Source organism: Rhincodon typus, chromosome 12 (assembly GCF_021869965.1).
Source record: "Rhincodon typus isolate 14 chromosome 12, sRhiTyp1.1, whole genome shotgun sequence".
Lineage (NCBI taxonomy): Eukaryota > Metazoa > Chordata > Chondrichthyes > Orectolobiformes > Rhincodontidae > Rhincodon > Rhincodon typus.
In genome coordinates this window covers 62094636-62110367 of record NC_063343.1, presented here as the reverse complement: position 1 = coordinate 62110367, position 15732 = coordinate 62094636, and the positions used below count along the sequence as shown (strand labels likewise).

The following is a 15732-nucleotide window of genomic DNA, read 5'->3' as shown; positions in this document are numbered from 1 at the left end:
GCCATCACAACCCGCTCAGCGAAGAAAAACAAATAAACTGGCCAGCACCCTTGTTCTTTTGATACCTGTAATTTTACGTTTAATCTCCTACCCATGCTGACCCCTTCACCTACTGGAAACGTAGCCCATGCTTTTAGAATCAGTTTTAATGAAATTTTTTTTTTTCAAATTTCACCAGGTTGGAGTAGAAATGCCAACTTCAGAACAAAACCTCCAGTTTGTTTTCTCCCTTGTGTCTCATTCTTATCTCCCCCTACCCCCACCCAAACAAAAAATGCCGAAGCAGCTAGTTGCAGAACTAGTTTAAAGAAATTTGACGCTGTGCCTTGTGTCAGGCATTGCTTGAAGGAGGCTGGTAACTGGTGGAGCATCAGCAGAGGGGAGGTGCTTCAAGCAGGTGCTGGGGCGAAACTCAGTTCACATTGCAGCGTTCAGAGAGGGAGACACACACACACAGAGGATATAGCTGCTGTGCTCCTGTTCTAATGAGAAGCTGCGCGAAGGTTTTAGACAATGCAAGAAGCTACTGTGATGGCAGAACACAACTGCTCCAAGGGTGAGTACAGCATGCAACTTTCTCTAAAGTTTACCAGATAGGTCAGGGTTAGAAAGAGCTAACTGAGTGTTAGAGGGGGACCCGATTCCACTGTATTTCTGTAAATGGGGGTCCGTTCAGTTATCGCACCCTCTTAGTACCCCAATACATGTAAATATAGTAAATAAAAACCGAAAGAACTGCGGATGCAGTGAATCAGGCACAAAAACAGAAGTTGTTGGAAAAGCCCAGCAGGTCTGGCAGCATCAGTGAAGGGAAAAACAGAGTTAACGTTTCGGGTCCGATGACCCTTCGTCAGACTGTGAATATAGTTTTGTATGTGTAAGAGATGCCTTCGGTTTGTTGGGTCAGAGTCAAATCCAAATGTTTGTTTACTTGGAATGCTACTGTACGGAACCGAGCTGCATTTGTGACAATGTATATACACACTTTTTTAAATGAATAAAGTAGGTTTTTGAAGAAAAAAAACTTCGTACATGTGACAATAATAAATCAATTCCGAATCTGGGCAGATCAAGTTGTAGGGTTAAGCTATCACAGTCTACTCTCTTTTTCTGAAGAAGGGTCTAGGCCCGAAACATCAGCCTTCCTGCTCCTCTGATGCTGCTTGGTCTGCTGTGTTCATCCAGCTCTACACCTTGTTATCTCCTACTCTCGTCCTAATGGTTCTTGTTGGCTCTCCCAGACTTCTGTTCACCGCATATTTTGTAGCATCGAAATGCACTGGGACATGCCTTTGACCAACACATTATTAAGCTGTTTGAGACGATCGCTCGGGGGTCTCGAACAATCTTATCACAACTTAGGAACTAACTGCTTAAAGGGGAGCTAGGGTAGAGCATTGGTTGGGTGGGAAGAGGGTGAAGGGCAAAGCTGGGGAAGGATTCAGTCAGCGGGGTATGGTGAGGATGCAAAGTACATAATTGAAAGCCACACTCCAGCCACAGTGTCATATGAAGAGAGTTTAGAATTCACTAACTGGCTGGATCGAACTCTCCTGATCAGGAGAAACTTTTCACTCTTGAGACCAGGGAGAGTTTCCACCAGGAAGCAGTAAGGAGGGAGGTGATCAGGACTGTTGAGATCAGTTCTGGGCGCTACACTTTTTAGGGAAGTTGTCAAGATTTTAGAAGCTACAGGAGGGATTCAGTAGAATGGGAAGGACGTCCCTTTCGTAGAGATGCTGGGATTAATCTCCTCAAAACAGAGTCAAGTTGATTATTTGATTTGATTGGAGATGTTCAAAAGCTCAGAGGGTTTCGAGGTAAATGAAGAGAAACTGCCCCCATTGGCACCAGGGTCAGTAACCAGGAGAGACCAATTTCAGATGAGTGTCAAAACTGCCATGGGGCATGGGAGGAGAATAAATTATAATGTGAGTTGGTGTGGATTGTGTGACCTGAAGGAGGGGAATGATACAATAATCAGTTTCAAAATGGTATTATATAAATATTTGAAACATAAAACTTTGTGGACAAAAAAGCAAAATGGTAACTTTTGGCAAAATGCTAAATCATAGTTTAGCAAATGCAAATCCACAAAGCCAAGCAATAACCTGATTATTTGCTGAGTTTAAGGTGAATAGTCTGCCACTTTGTCTGTAGAGGGGACAGTCCTTTATGATGTGCAGCATCATTTTTATCTCTCCACAAGTGCGTAAGAGATTTGCACTCAGAGCCCAGTGGTGGAGCTGGGGTCCATCCAGCTGTGCAGGGGCCCTGACTCTCCTGAACCTATTGCAAGGACCACTCTTGCTGTGATCATTCAAAGCCTGCTATTTGGCAGATGGAATTTGTTAGCGATTTCCTGTGTTTCCCACTCTGATCAAAAGGATGTCTCCTGGTGGATCTTGCTCAGAAATGTTGTTCCATTAACAGTGCTATATTGTTAGGCTGAATGTGCCTAAATAGATTCTCATCAAGAAGAATACAAAAAGACATGTGTGTTTTGAGAAAAAGCAAATTTATTAGCTTAATCTACTATAGATACATGCAAACTAATGAGGCACTGTCTTAGTTTGAACTTATTGAGACATATTCAACAAGTGAGACTCACTGCCTTCTGTCTGTTGGGGACTTCTGGGTGACAGCTGACACTTGGAGCTCTATCTCAGTTTCCATGGACCGCGTCTTGAACCCAGCCCGACGGTGAAAGTCCACGGCCTGGTCTAACAAACCTGACCCAATGGAGAAAGTCCAACGAGTGGGACAGAGTTCCAGATATTATTAATAATCTGGTTGTGCACTGTGTCACCATTTCATAGTACTTTCAGTACTTTTACAGACCTCGAAAATACGTGGGCCCATGTAGACTGCACAAGTCAATGGTTCCTGCCAACCCTCAAGGTCTCTAACTGCTGTTTTTGCATTACGGCTGTTTCTCATGTACTTTTCCACTTCAGTTGCTCATTGCTCAATTAACCCTCAGTGATCTGGTTTGGAGATATCTATTTTGAGCCTAGCACTATAAATGTTGAAAGTGAGTCAGTAGGTAGGTCGAGAGATAGCAGGAACTGCAGATGCTGGAGAATCTGAGATAAAAGGTGCAGAGCTGGATGAACACAGAAGGGTCTAGGCCCGAAACGTCAGCCTTCCTGCTCCTCTGATGCTGCTTGGCCTGCTGTGTTCATCCAGCTCTGCACCTTGTTATCTCAGTAGGTAGTTCAAACAGGTCATCATGCGGTGAGTAAGTGAGGTGTAGCATGGATAGTTTCAGCCTGTTCATAGGTTGCTGTTAGTCAGCAGATATATGATAGGGGTAATGTTTGAGGTCAGGAGGCATGATGAATGGAATTGCCTCCTTTAAGTGCTGTATTGTCCTTGTTTAATCATCTTCATTCAGTAGATCAATACTGCTGTTGGTTTAAGGTGAACTGCTGGTTTAATGCAAACAGCTCACACTTTAAAACGAACTGTTCCTAGTTTAATGTAAATAGTATTTAGACACGGAAGCAGAACATTGTAAAGAGACATCGATAGGTTAGATGCAGTGGTCTGGTTCAATAATAAATCATTAAGACTATGGATGTTAGCTATTATAATAATGGGGTTCTTCACACATATCTCTGCTGGCTTTTTCTAATTAATGCATCCATGTCCTTATGATTGTTAATTTCTCACCATTTCTAAAAGTAGTGGTTAAATCAACCACGCTATAGTTGCTGGGTGTATCTTTTTTTTAACAAGGCCATAATGTTTTCAGTTCTCCAAACCTCAGGAATCGCATGATACCAGGTTATAGTCCAACAAGTTTATTTGAAAACACAAGCTTTCAGAGCCTCGCTCCTCCTTCAGGTGTTAGTGAGGTGGTATCAGACACAGAGTTTATAAGTAAAAAATCAAAGAATCACACCACTGATGAGAATGTATTAAATAAACCTAAGATGCTGTTAAATCTTGAATCAGTTAGAAGGTTTTAATTGATTAATATGTATATGTAAATCCCCAAATTCCTTTCAAGTCATTGCCCTGAGAGAACTAAAGGTGTTATCAATGTAAAGAAGACGTGACATTTTAGGTCACTCTCCCTCACACACACACTCTCTGTCTCCCTCTTCCACACACACACACACACACACACGTGAATCTATGGAGTGAATTAGTATTTGCAGATACATTCTCTTTTGCTCAAAAAGCACACCATTTATAGACAGTCAGTTAATGTGGCATTCCTCCAAACCAAAATACAAACAGATTCTAAACAACGCCTCAAACCTAACATGTATTGTCTGACCTAAAATGTCACGTCTCACGAAGAAGGAGTGAGGCTCCGAAAGCTTGTGTTTTCAAATAAACCTGTTGGACTATAACCGGGTGTCGTGTGATTTCTGACCTTGTCCACCCCAGTCCAAGACCACCACCTCCACATCAGGGATCCAAACCTCTAGCACTACACTTATATTTAAGGAGGGTTGGAAAGTTAAGGTGGGCACCTCCACTATTTCCAGTCTGGCTTCCCTCATCATACTCAGATGTACCCCATCCCCTCTTGGTAACTTATCAACTTCGGACACAGCCAGCCTCTGGTGCATACACTTTATTGAATTCTAGCCCATTCATTGTCTCAATTATGTTGTCCTTTATATGACTTTGGCAGCCTCTTCCTCCTTGGTTTATTGAATAATGAATTGTGGAAAAGAAAACCTTATATTCGTTAAATGCTTTTCATTATTAATTATAAGGGAGGTAATGTTGAATCTGTACAAAACTTTGCTTAGGCCACAGCTTTTAAAAAATTCATTTATGGGATGTGGGTGTCACTGGCCAGGCCAGCATTTATTACCCATCCCTAATTGCCCAGAGGGCAGTGAAGAGTCAACCACATTGCAGTGTGGTCCAGAGTCACATGGAGCCAGACCAAATAAGGATGGCGGATTTCCTTCTGTGAAGGACATTAGTGAACCAGATGTTGTTTATTTCCCAACAGTCAGCAACAATTTTTCATGGATTATCACTGGGCTCTTAATTCCAGATTTCTTTATTGAATCCAGCTTCCACCATCTGCCATTGTGGGATTTGTACCTGGAGCGCAGAACATTACCGGGTCTCTAGATTAATAGTCTATTAATACCACTAAGGCCATTGCCTCCCTGTTGTTGGAGTACTCTGTGGAGTTCTGGTCACCACATAATAGGTAGGATGTGGTTGCATTGGAGCAGGTGCAGAGGAGATTCACTAGAGTGTTGTCTGGGATGGAACACCTTAGCTTTGAAGAGAGGCAGGATAAGCTCAGGTTGTTGAAGAAGAAGGGTTTAGGCCTGAAACGTCAGCCTTCCTGCTCCTCTGATGCTGCTTGGCCTGCTGTGTTCATCCAGCTCTACACCTTGTTATATAAGCTCAGTTTGTCTTCATTGGAGCAGAGATGGTTGGAGCAGAGACTTGGTAAATGTATATAAGATTATTAGGGGCATGGACAACGTGGGTAGAAAGAAACTATTCTCCTAAGTTGAAGGGTCAGTAACAGGGGGATATATTTTAAAGTGACAGGCAGGAGGTTTAGAGGGGAGTTGAGGAAAGACACAAAGTGGTAGGGGTCTGGAATGCACTGCCTAGGAGAGTAGTTGAGAACCTTTAAAAAGTACTTGGATGAGTATTTGAGATGTCTTAACATTCAAGACTATGGGCATAGTGCTGGATAATGGGACTAGAGTAGATTTGGCGTTGTTTTGGTGGGCCTGTACTGAATGATTCTATGATTCTTGTCCCTGTGACATCCCAAAGGGCTTTACAGTCAATGAAGCCAATTTTTGAAGGTTGGCCCCTGTTGCATGAAATGAGGCATCTAACGTACACATGGCATTGCGGAAAGTGAAAAAAAGCTAGAAGTAGGGAGTGATAATCCGAAAAGCCTAAAGTGGGGGTTGGGTGGTCTTGGCAACAGCTTATTAAAAGGACATGAGCAGGTACAGATAATGATCAAAAATCCCCATTAAATGCTGGCCTTTATGCCTGGGGGACTGGAACACAAAGGAATGGAAGCCACAGAAGTAAGAGGTGCCCCAGACTGTGTCAGCAAAACCCATAAGAGCTGAGGTAAGATTTGTACTTTTTCAAAAACCTTCTGTTCTCTCCACAGGATCGTACGTGACATTAGTGTGCCCTTCGACTTCCTGTGAGGCCTTGTGTCAGATTGTCCATGTAAAGGATCTAGCAAGCTCTTCCCTGAATGCATCTCTGGCACTGGATCCAGCAGGGAGTTCACTTGATTTTTACATTGGCCTGGTCTTGGCCATTTTCTCCAGCTGCCTCATCGGCAACAGTGTCATTCTAAAGAAGAAAGGGCTGCTGCGATTGGCTGAAGTAGGTAGCACCAGAGCAGGTAAGGGGTTTGTTGCTGTTCCCACCCTGTATCCCTCCTCCATTCTGGACGGCTGGAGGAAGCTCCTATTATTTTGGTTAATGGGATGATTGCTCCGTCAATTGACCATTGAAAGATCCATGTACGACGTCATCGTAGAATCCCTACAGCGTGGAAACAGGCCCTTCGGCCCAACAAGTCCACACCGACCCTCGGAGCATCCCACCCAGACCCATACCTCTACTATAACCCACCTAATCTACACATTCCTGAACACTATGGGCAATTTAGCGCTGCCAAACCACCTAACCTGCACATCTTTGGACTGTGGGAGGAAACCGGAGCACCCGGAGGAAACCCACGCAGACATGGGGAGAATGTGCAAACTCCACACAGACAGTCGCCCGAGGCTGGAATCGAACCCAGGTCCCTGGTGCTGTGAGGCAGCAGTTGAACTGGCTTCTCTTGTTGAAATCAGAAAAGCGAGACCATATACTCGTACAGAACTGGTCACTAATCTGTCAGGATGTTCCAAAGCGTTTTGTGCCAAATAAAGTTTGTACTTTTGAAGCGTAGTTACTGTGGTAAAACAGAAAATGTTACAGCCAATTTAATAATGACCAGATCATTTGCAAATAATTTTAATTGAGGGTTCCTTATTAGCCCTGAGCACCAGGGAGAGCTCCACTGCTCTTCTATATTACAGCACTTGGTAAATTGTGCCAGTGTCTGCTCTAAAGTCTTACCCTTTGGTCAGTGTGATGCTGCCTGTAGATGAGCCCCTTCAGTCAGTGCGGCCCTCCATGGCAACGGGGCCCCTTCAGTCAGTGTGGTGCATCGTGGGGACAATCTCTGGAGATATTCTGTAATTGCTGGAAATTCCAGAATCTAGTGAGTGCGTCGAAGATTCAGCATAGAACTGGCTTATTTTGGCAAACCCTTGGCAGTTCTATTTTTTTCCCCAAACAAAAGATGAACTTGCAGTCACGTAACATTTTCCACTGCCTCAGACCAATCCAAAGTGCTTTACATCCAATGAAGCGTAGGCAGTACTGTAATATTGGGGATTGTTGGATCCAATTTGTGGAACATAATTTCCCACAAACAGCCATACGACCAGAGCTGCTATTTTTGTGATGTTAATTTAGGGATAAATATTGGCAGAATCTCAAACATCCCTTGATCAAAATGAGGCTCCCACTAGATTACATTTTTGTGATTTGCATGATCTGGAGTTATGTAAACAAAGTTGACTTTGTGTTTGACCTTCTTGTTGTCTTTTCCAGGGGATGGTGGCCACGGTTACCTGAAGGATTGGATGTGGTGGGCTGGCCTTCTAACAAGTAAGTAACAGATCTGGAGAACAGTTTAATGCTGCTATTGGTGTTTGCTGAAATAAGAGAAGGCATTTTCTGTTGGTGAACAACATGTCCGGTACATAATTAGGAAGCTTAGAGAACTGGTTGATTTATTATTCCACTGATTCTTAGGTACTTTTGTTCAAATGCAAACATGCATAAAATATATATTTTTAAAAATATCTTCATGGTTTAATTTGAGTTGAAAGGAGATGGGATACAATAAATTTAAAACTCTGAAGGGAAACAATAAGATCAATGTGCAAGTAACTGTTCCCACTTATGGATAAGTCCAGAAAGGAAGGTCATTAACAAATTAAATGAAACATTAGGAAGAATTTGTTTACATTTGAGAAAGGATGGAAAGAGCATTTGGAGGCTTGTAGAAAGCATATTCACTATTTGGGCTCTCTAGCCTGTTTCTTGGTTTGTATTCCCTCGATTTTAGCAGATTGAGGACGATCTACCAATTTTTAAAAAAAAACATGATGAGGATTTAATATGCTAGATAGAGAGGAAAGGGCAGATTGGGTTAGATGGATAACGGGAGTGCGGTGCAGAATAATACCAACAATGTGGGGTCAGACACTGTACCGACTGAGTTAAGTCCTGCCGCACCTTACCCCATAATTATGGCTAGCAACCCTCATAACCTGCAGACAATAAGGACGTGGTACAGGGGATGCGGGGGTGGGGGGGAGGAGGAGGGGCTGTGTAGAGAAAGATTATCAAGATAAGGAAAGGAGATTCATCTTAAAATTAAAGTTAGGCTGTTTAAGATGCAGGAATTAAACCAAAATGCCAGAAGCAACATGTGTGAAAAATAAATTATGTAGCAAGTGTTTATTAAATAGATGGAACTGCCTTTGATTAGTGGAAGCAGATAATAGTCATTTTCAAAGAAGAAATGGCAGGATAAAGGGAGTAATTGCAGAGGTCTTACAAAGATTCAGTACAGTACAATGGTTCAAATAGTCTCCTTCTATACTATAAGATTCTATGATGATTTCCTTAAAGATTTTTGATTGAATCCCGTTCAACACTTGTGATTTATTCGCCTCCATTTGTTTAGCAATCACACTGGGGTCACAATGCAAAACCTGCTGCAATTCACCTCCACAAGACCCTCTCTTTTCATTTCCACTTTAATTGTCTTTTCTGTATCATCTAAAGTTAAAATTGAGGCAAAAGAACTCATTTGCACTTTCGCAGCCTGAATAGCATTAGGTGGCCTACCCTCACTTGAATCACACTTTCAGTGACCTTATATCATCTTTCATTTTTGGCTATCTTTTAATATAACATTATTGTACTTATTTTCTCTTGCTTTGTACAATTTTCTTTCCAGACACTTCCCCCAACTTTACACTTCACTGTAATTTCTGTGCCATTTTCCTTCATGGTCTTAATCCAGCAAAGGCAAAATGGACTGAATGGCTCCTTCTTGTGCTGTATCATTTTCTGAAAAGTCATTTTTGTTCTTTGGAGTTGCTTTGCAGTATGTTCAACCAGGGAGCAGTCCTGAAGCTGGTTGCCTTAGCTTTGCATGGGTGCATGTTGTCCTGTTGCATTTGGAATCTCCTCCATAAAGGAACAGAATAGCTCTTGAGCTCTCCTGGCTGTACTCACAGCTGACAAGGTCACTCTGACAAAGTTTCTCAAGTGCATAGAGTTGGTCTGATTTTAAAAAGAAATTTAGCAGTCTTGCTTGGGTTTTTAATAACCTTGCCAACTTTTGCAATCTGTTGCCCTCCTGATCAAAGCCTGAAAGCTTCACCCACCTTGGAGTTGGTGATTCGTGGCCTTATTGCTTGTAATCACTCCTGTTGGCTCTTTTACAAAGTTATAAAGCCATCATCCATTAACTCTACAAATTCACTATGACTGTGTTTCACTTCTGTGGTGATGGCTAATCTTATTGTTACCCTCATTGGCTTATTTTATATGCTGGTGGGACCCTGAAGACGAATCATGATGTGTCCTATGTGTAAACTGAAACCTTTTTTGACTGGCGGGCAGAACAGGGAAGGGCCAGGAATATCATGAATAAAAGGAATCAAATAAAGTTTATATTGGAACAGGAGGAGGCCCATCAGCCCCTGGAGCCTTCTCTGCCGTTTGGTGAGATCATGGCTGATCTGTTTGAATGGATGATTTAAAATGGTGGTGCTTATGCTGTTGGTTTGGGCATCATTTAACATGACATAGATCTTGTGGCTGGAAAAAAAAGATTAAATTGTTTGAAGTAATATTCTCAAGTATTATTAAAACCAAAGCAAGTCTAACATGAGCAAGTTGAAAGAAGTCAGTTTCAGTTCAGCGGCAGAGTTGTTGGGTGCCAGAGTCTGTAGATAATGCAATGAGAACATGAACAAACCAAGCCTCTTCATTTCTTCAAATTTGATCACGACATTTGGAACCCAGATCTATTGAATAGTTTTAATAATTTATTTCCTAGTCTGGCATTAGTAACTAGCTCCATAGCAAAAGAAACTCTGGGGTTTGATAGTTATCTAGCCGAGGTGTTGCATTTATTTTTTCTAGACTTCTAATGTTGTCCTGGGTAGCTTCCCTGCTTCCATCCCACATAAATACATGTTCATCTAGAACTGCTGCCTGAATCCTAACTCTTACTAAGTCCTCTAGAACCGTCAACAGAGTTTCTGCAGTCTCCATTGGTTACTGGTCTGGCAATGTTTTAATTTCAAAATTCTCATCCTTTATTTCCAATCTCTCCCTGTCTCTAATCCCTTAAACTCGCATAAATCTCCAAAAGCTCTGTACTCCTCTGGCATTTTGCGTATCTGAGATTTTAATTTAACTGGTAGCCATGCCTTCAGTTACCCTGGTCCTAAACTCTGGAATTTCTTCTCTAAACCTCTTCATTTCGTTTAAGATACTCCTCAGAATGTAGCTGTTTGACTCAGCTCTTGGTCATCCATCCTAACATCCCCTTCCGTGACTTTATCTCCATCATTGTTCAATAACAGTCCTGTGAGGCTCCTTAAAATGTCTTATTATTTCAAAAGTTGTTGATTATAAAGTAAGTAAAACCCTAAAATACCTTTGTTACGGAGATATGTAACTAAAGGGAATCATCGACTGCTGGTATCCTCTGTTATAGTCAGCCAGCATATGTAATGCTGAACCAGATAATTCCCTACATTTTGAAGTGAATCATCTTTAAAAATGCTGTCTAATTGGAGAAAGTCAGTGGATGGTTATTCTGTATCGAGTAACTCACTTTCTGATTCCAGGTAGGCTTTCCACTATGTGTAGTGGGAGGAAGGCACTGACCTAGTGGTATTATTGCTGGACTGTTAATCCAGAGACCCACATAATGTTCTGGGGACCTCGGTTTGCATTCTGCCAAGGCAGATGTGGAATTTGGATTCAATAAGTATCTGGAATTAAGAGTCTAATGACGACCGTGAATCCATTGCAGATTGTTGGAACATCCCATCTGGTTCACTAATGTCTTTTAGAGAAGGAAACTGGTCTGGCCTACATGTGACTCCAGACCCATAGCAATGTGGTTGACTCTAAACTGCCCTCTGGCCAGTTAGGAATGGGCAATAAATGCTGCCTAGCCAGCGACACCCTCATCCTGTGAATGAACAAAGGAAAAAAAAAAATCACAAACTAACAGTACAGTGGAATACATCTTGCTTTCCTGTATGTGTGTAGGTCCAACAACACTCAAAAAGCTTAAGATATCCAGCATATCCTTCTGTTCACCACTGCCATGCAGTTGCAGAGCAGTGTATACCATCTAACAAGATGCATTGCAGCAATTTACCATGGCTCCTTTGATGGCACCTCTCAAAGCCTGAGATCGTTATCACGTAGAAGCATAAGGGAATACCGCCACCACCATCAGGAAGTTCGGCTCCAAATCTTGCACACTACTCCAATCTGCAAATGTATTGCTATTCCTTTACTGTTGCTATTCAAAATCCTGGAACACCATCCTTAACGTGATGCGGGAGCATTTATGCCACATGGACTCTAGAAGAAGATTCAGCACCATTACCTTCTCAAGGTATACCTGGGAAATAAACTCCAGAGTCTCCACATCCTCAGAACAATTTTTTCAAGAAAATAAAAAAGAATGGCACTGCATAAATTAATATTTTATATCAGACAACACACTAATTCTGAGTCTTCTGTCTCTTCCAGTGGGCATTGGAGAAGCGATGAACTTTGCTGCGTACGCTTTTGCTCCTGCAACAGTTGTCACTCCACTCGGAGCACTCAGTGTCCTGGTCAGGTATGCCCAATGAAGCCAACAGGTGCCATTGCAATCCTGGCATTTTAGAATTTTCATTTGCATTACACCATCTTTCAACTTGAGTAATAGCTCGTTATGAGGCCTAGTCTCAATCTGTGTTTGTTTACTGTCCTGTGATTGTCCTTGGAACATTTTACTTTGTTAAAATCTGTCATTACAAGTTGACTGTGAAAGTTGCAGGATGGTCCACTGTGGAGCCCATCACAGCCAAGACAAATTTCTAAAGATGGGTGAAGAATAGGTTCTAGATGACAACCCTTCCAGTGACCACCCACATGATACAAACAGTTCTAATGTTACCAGTAATTTTACCTCATTCTTTGAAGTAAATATCCTCAGAAAATGGTGAAGTGTGCATAGAATCATAGCATTCCTACTGTGCAGAAAGAGGCCATTTGGCTCATTGAGTCTGCATCAACCCTCTGAGGGGCATGCCCACCCAGACCCAGCCCCCACCCTATCTCTATAACCCCACATTACCCATGGCTAATCCATCTAGCCTGCATGTGTGAGGAAACTGGAGCACACGGTGGAAACCCATGCAGACACAGGTAGAACACGCACATTCCATACAGACAGTCAGCCAGGAGTGGAGTCAAACCTGGGCCCCCCGTGCTATGAGCCAGCAGTGCTAACCACTGGACCACTGTGCCGCATCTCAGAGAGTCAAATTAAATGGAGATTGATTTCAATGGGGAGATCCTGTTACTAATCCTATCATCTTTCTGTTTTCTACACCCTAGAACAGGTAGAACAGGCTTCTTCATAGAGACACCTTCAGTAAGGCGGCACTCCTTCAGTGCTGGCCCAGATTAGTCTAAGAGAGACAAGAGTGGCAACAGATAGATCAAACTGTTGTTGAGGAACCTTATCAATAATTTCCTTTCTGCCCCCCAGCTCATTCTCCCACATACCACCAGTTAATACCCCACCTCCTTCGTCTCCATGCCACACTGAGGCTAGACTCATTGATATTTGTTTTTTCAGCAAAATGTTTGGAATGCTTTTTCTGTTGCTGGTTTCTCTCCTTATTTCCCCCTCTCTTCCCACTCTGGTGTACAGTGCTGTATTGTCATCCTACCTCCTGCAAGAGAGACTGAACCTGTTGGGGAAGATGGGATGTGTTCTGTGCATCCTAGGGTCAACCATCATGGTGATTCATGCACCTCAAGAGGAGGAGGTGAAAACACTGGAAGAAATGGCACTGAAGCTTAAAGAACCAGGTTAGTTTGGAAACCCAGTTGGGGCTTAATTCATTTGCTTAAGAATTACTGCAGAGTTGTGGATGTTGCTAGCAAAGGTGGCATTTATCGCTCACCCCTGGTGGTGGGACATCTCTTTAAACCATTGGTAACAGGTTTCAATGTAAATTGAGTTTGCTGCCCCACTTCAAAGAGCAGTTAAGAATCAGCCACATTTCGGCCTAGACCAAGTAAAGATGCAGGATTCCTTCCCAAAAGGGACATTAGTGAACCGGGGGTTTTATGACAGTCCAACAACTTCACAGTCACTTTAACTGATTCCTGCTTTTTAATTTCCGAATCTTTTAATAAAATTGGCATAAATCCTCATAAATTGGCATAAACCTACTGCCATGGTAGGTTTTGAGCTAACTTTCCTGGGATTATTAAACCAATAAGTAGCCATTACACTAGTAGACCTTTTTACTTGCCCCTTAACCTGCTAACCAGCTGCTCCCACACTTGGATATGAAGGTGTTCAATTCCCCAGGAGTCCCATCAGTGAATGCACAATTAAAACAAGGGCTTATCAGTTTCTTAAAGTCCAAGTATTACAATCGGACAGTAGATGGGGTTAGGAGGGAGAGTTGAGGTCAGGAACAGTGTGGGGTGTTCTCAATGGGTGGACACGATTAATAATCCATTTCAATGAATGTTTTATTCTTCAGGGTTCCTGGTGTTTGCTTGCCTCTTACTGATCACAGTGCTCTTCCTCATCTTCTACACGGCCCCCAGACATGGACACACCAACATCCTTGTCTACATTAGCATCTGCTCCCTCATTGGGGCTTTCTCTGTTTCCTCTGTGAAAGGAATCGACATTTCCATTCGAGGGTACTTCGCCAATCTCCCGGTGTACAAACACCCGTTAACCTGGATTCTCATCTTCTCTCTGCTGGCCTCCATCATCACCCAGGTCAACTACTTGAACAAATCCCTTGACATTTTCAATACCTCAGTGGTCTACCCCATTTACTATGTGTTCTTCACCACAGTAGTTATCACCACGTCAGTCATCCTGTTCAAAGAGTGGTACAGCATGTCTGCTATCGATATTGTGGGTACTGTCACTGGCTTCGGAACCATCATCCTTGGTGTATTCATGCTTCATGTCTTTAAAGACCTAAATTTCAGCCTGAAGAACTTGCCAAAGACACTCAAGGCACAAGAGGGAGTTTGCGTCGCTCCAATGCTCAAATTAGACGACAAGCACATCCTTATAGAAAGCACGGACAATGCAGTATTCACTGAAGAGAAGCCCAAGGTCTTTGTAATTTACGGGTGAAGATTTTGGATTCATGGACAATTTTTTTTAAAAAGTGCTACTATGACAACCAGATGTAGGCAGACTATGAAATTATTTGGTGTTTTGATGCAGTGCCTTATCATGTGAACATACTGTAATATGTTATGCCCAATGACCTGCAGAAAGGTCAGTTCATTCCACAAGATTTCAATTCAATCTAGAATCTATACTGCAGATTGTGGTGACAATATAAGTCAGCTGATCAGATGTAAATCAAATCTGACTCTCAATAATTCCATCAGAGGAGCAGGAAGGCTGACGTTTCGGGCCTAGACCCTTCTTCAGAAATGATTTCTGAAGAAGGGACTAGGCCCGAAATGTCAGCCTTCCTGCTCCTCTGATGCTGCTTGGCCTGCTGTGTTCATCCAGCTCTACACCTTGTTATCTCAGATTCTCCAGCATCTGCAGTTCCTACTATCTCTCAACAATTCCCTCATGTTTTACGCTTAACACCCTTTTCAACCAGTGCAAAAGTATGCAGCATTTGAAATGTTTTTTGAGCATTGCAATTTTATCCATGATCACTCTGTTCTGTCTCTCATCAGGATTCTATACTCAAATGAAGTGCCAGTAACAAACAGATCGGCCCTGCAGCCTGATTCATGTAGTGGGGAATGCCACAATCTAACCAGTTTACATGTGAATCTATCCGCTTTCTCATTTTTATCAAACAAAATGCCGATTGAAAGTGCAAGTTTCTTCCCATTTTTGACTTGCCAATTATTCTTGCCTTCAGATACAATTACAATGTTTGCTTGTTGCTGGTTTCATGTTCATGAAAAAGTCATCCTGTGCTGTTTGCTCATCTTAATTGACGAGGCAGTACAGTTCACATTAATGCCTCAGACCAGGGAGGGATGAGTAGCCCATTGTTCCTGCTCCTGGTCCCTATTATATACATGTGTGTATTATGTATGTGTATATACCACATGAAGAAAGGATCAGATTTGGATTGAGATCTATGCATGGAGCTGGAAAGCACTGCCCAGTGTGGAACTGAACCCCACAGACACTGAGAGTAATAGCCAGTACAGCATTCCTTCAGTACTACAGTACTGCTGTGTCAGCTGAGAGGAAACTCTGGAGTGTGGTCTCTGAAATTCTGAAACCTACAATATTATGGGCTCAGTGGATAATACAGTCACCGCTGCGTGCAAAGACTGACACATTGTCAAGGCAGTGTG

At 42.5% G+C, this 15732-nt stretch overlaps 1 protein-coding gene across 1 annotated transcript; it reads left to right on the top strand.

Annotated features, from left to right (window-relative positions):
• The first annotated feature begins 442 nt into the window (after window positions 1-442).
• On the top strand, window positions 443-14811 carry LOC109923775 (magnesium transporter NIPA2-like). The gene is made up of 6 exons (XM_020523818.2): window positions 443-556; window positions 6131-6373; window positions 7639-7695; window positions 11890-11980; window positions 13064-13224; window positions 13911-14811. Exons 1-6 carry the CDS (start codon window positions 514-516, stop codon window positions 14525-14527), a joined length of 1212 nt encoding a protein of 403 aa, XP_020379407.1. The 5' UTR covers window positions 443-513; the 3' UTR covers window positions 14528-14811.
• Window positions 14812-15732: the final 921 nt, after the last annotated feature.

Bases quoted from the DNA above. Each gene is read 5' to 3' on its own strand.
- LOC109923775 (XM_020523818.2), top strand. From the start codon at position 514: ATGCAAGAAGCTACTGTGATGGCAGAACACAACTGCTCCAAGG. The intron at 6,374-7,638 runs GTAAGGGGTTTG...TGTCTTTTCCAG, and splicing joins AGTAGGTAGCACCAGAGCAG to GGGATGGTGGCCACGGTTAC. The intron at 7,696-11,889 runs GTAAGTAACAGA...TGTCTCTTCCAG, and splicing joins GTGGGCTGGCCTTCTAACAA to TGGGCATTGGAGAAGCGATG.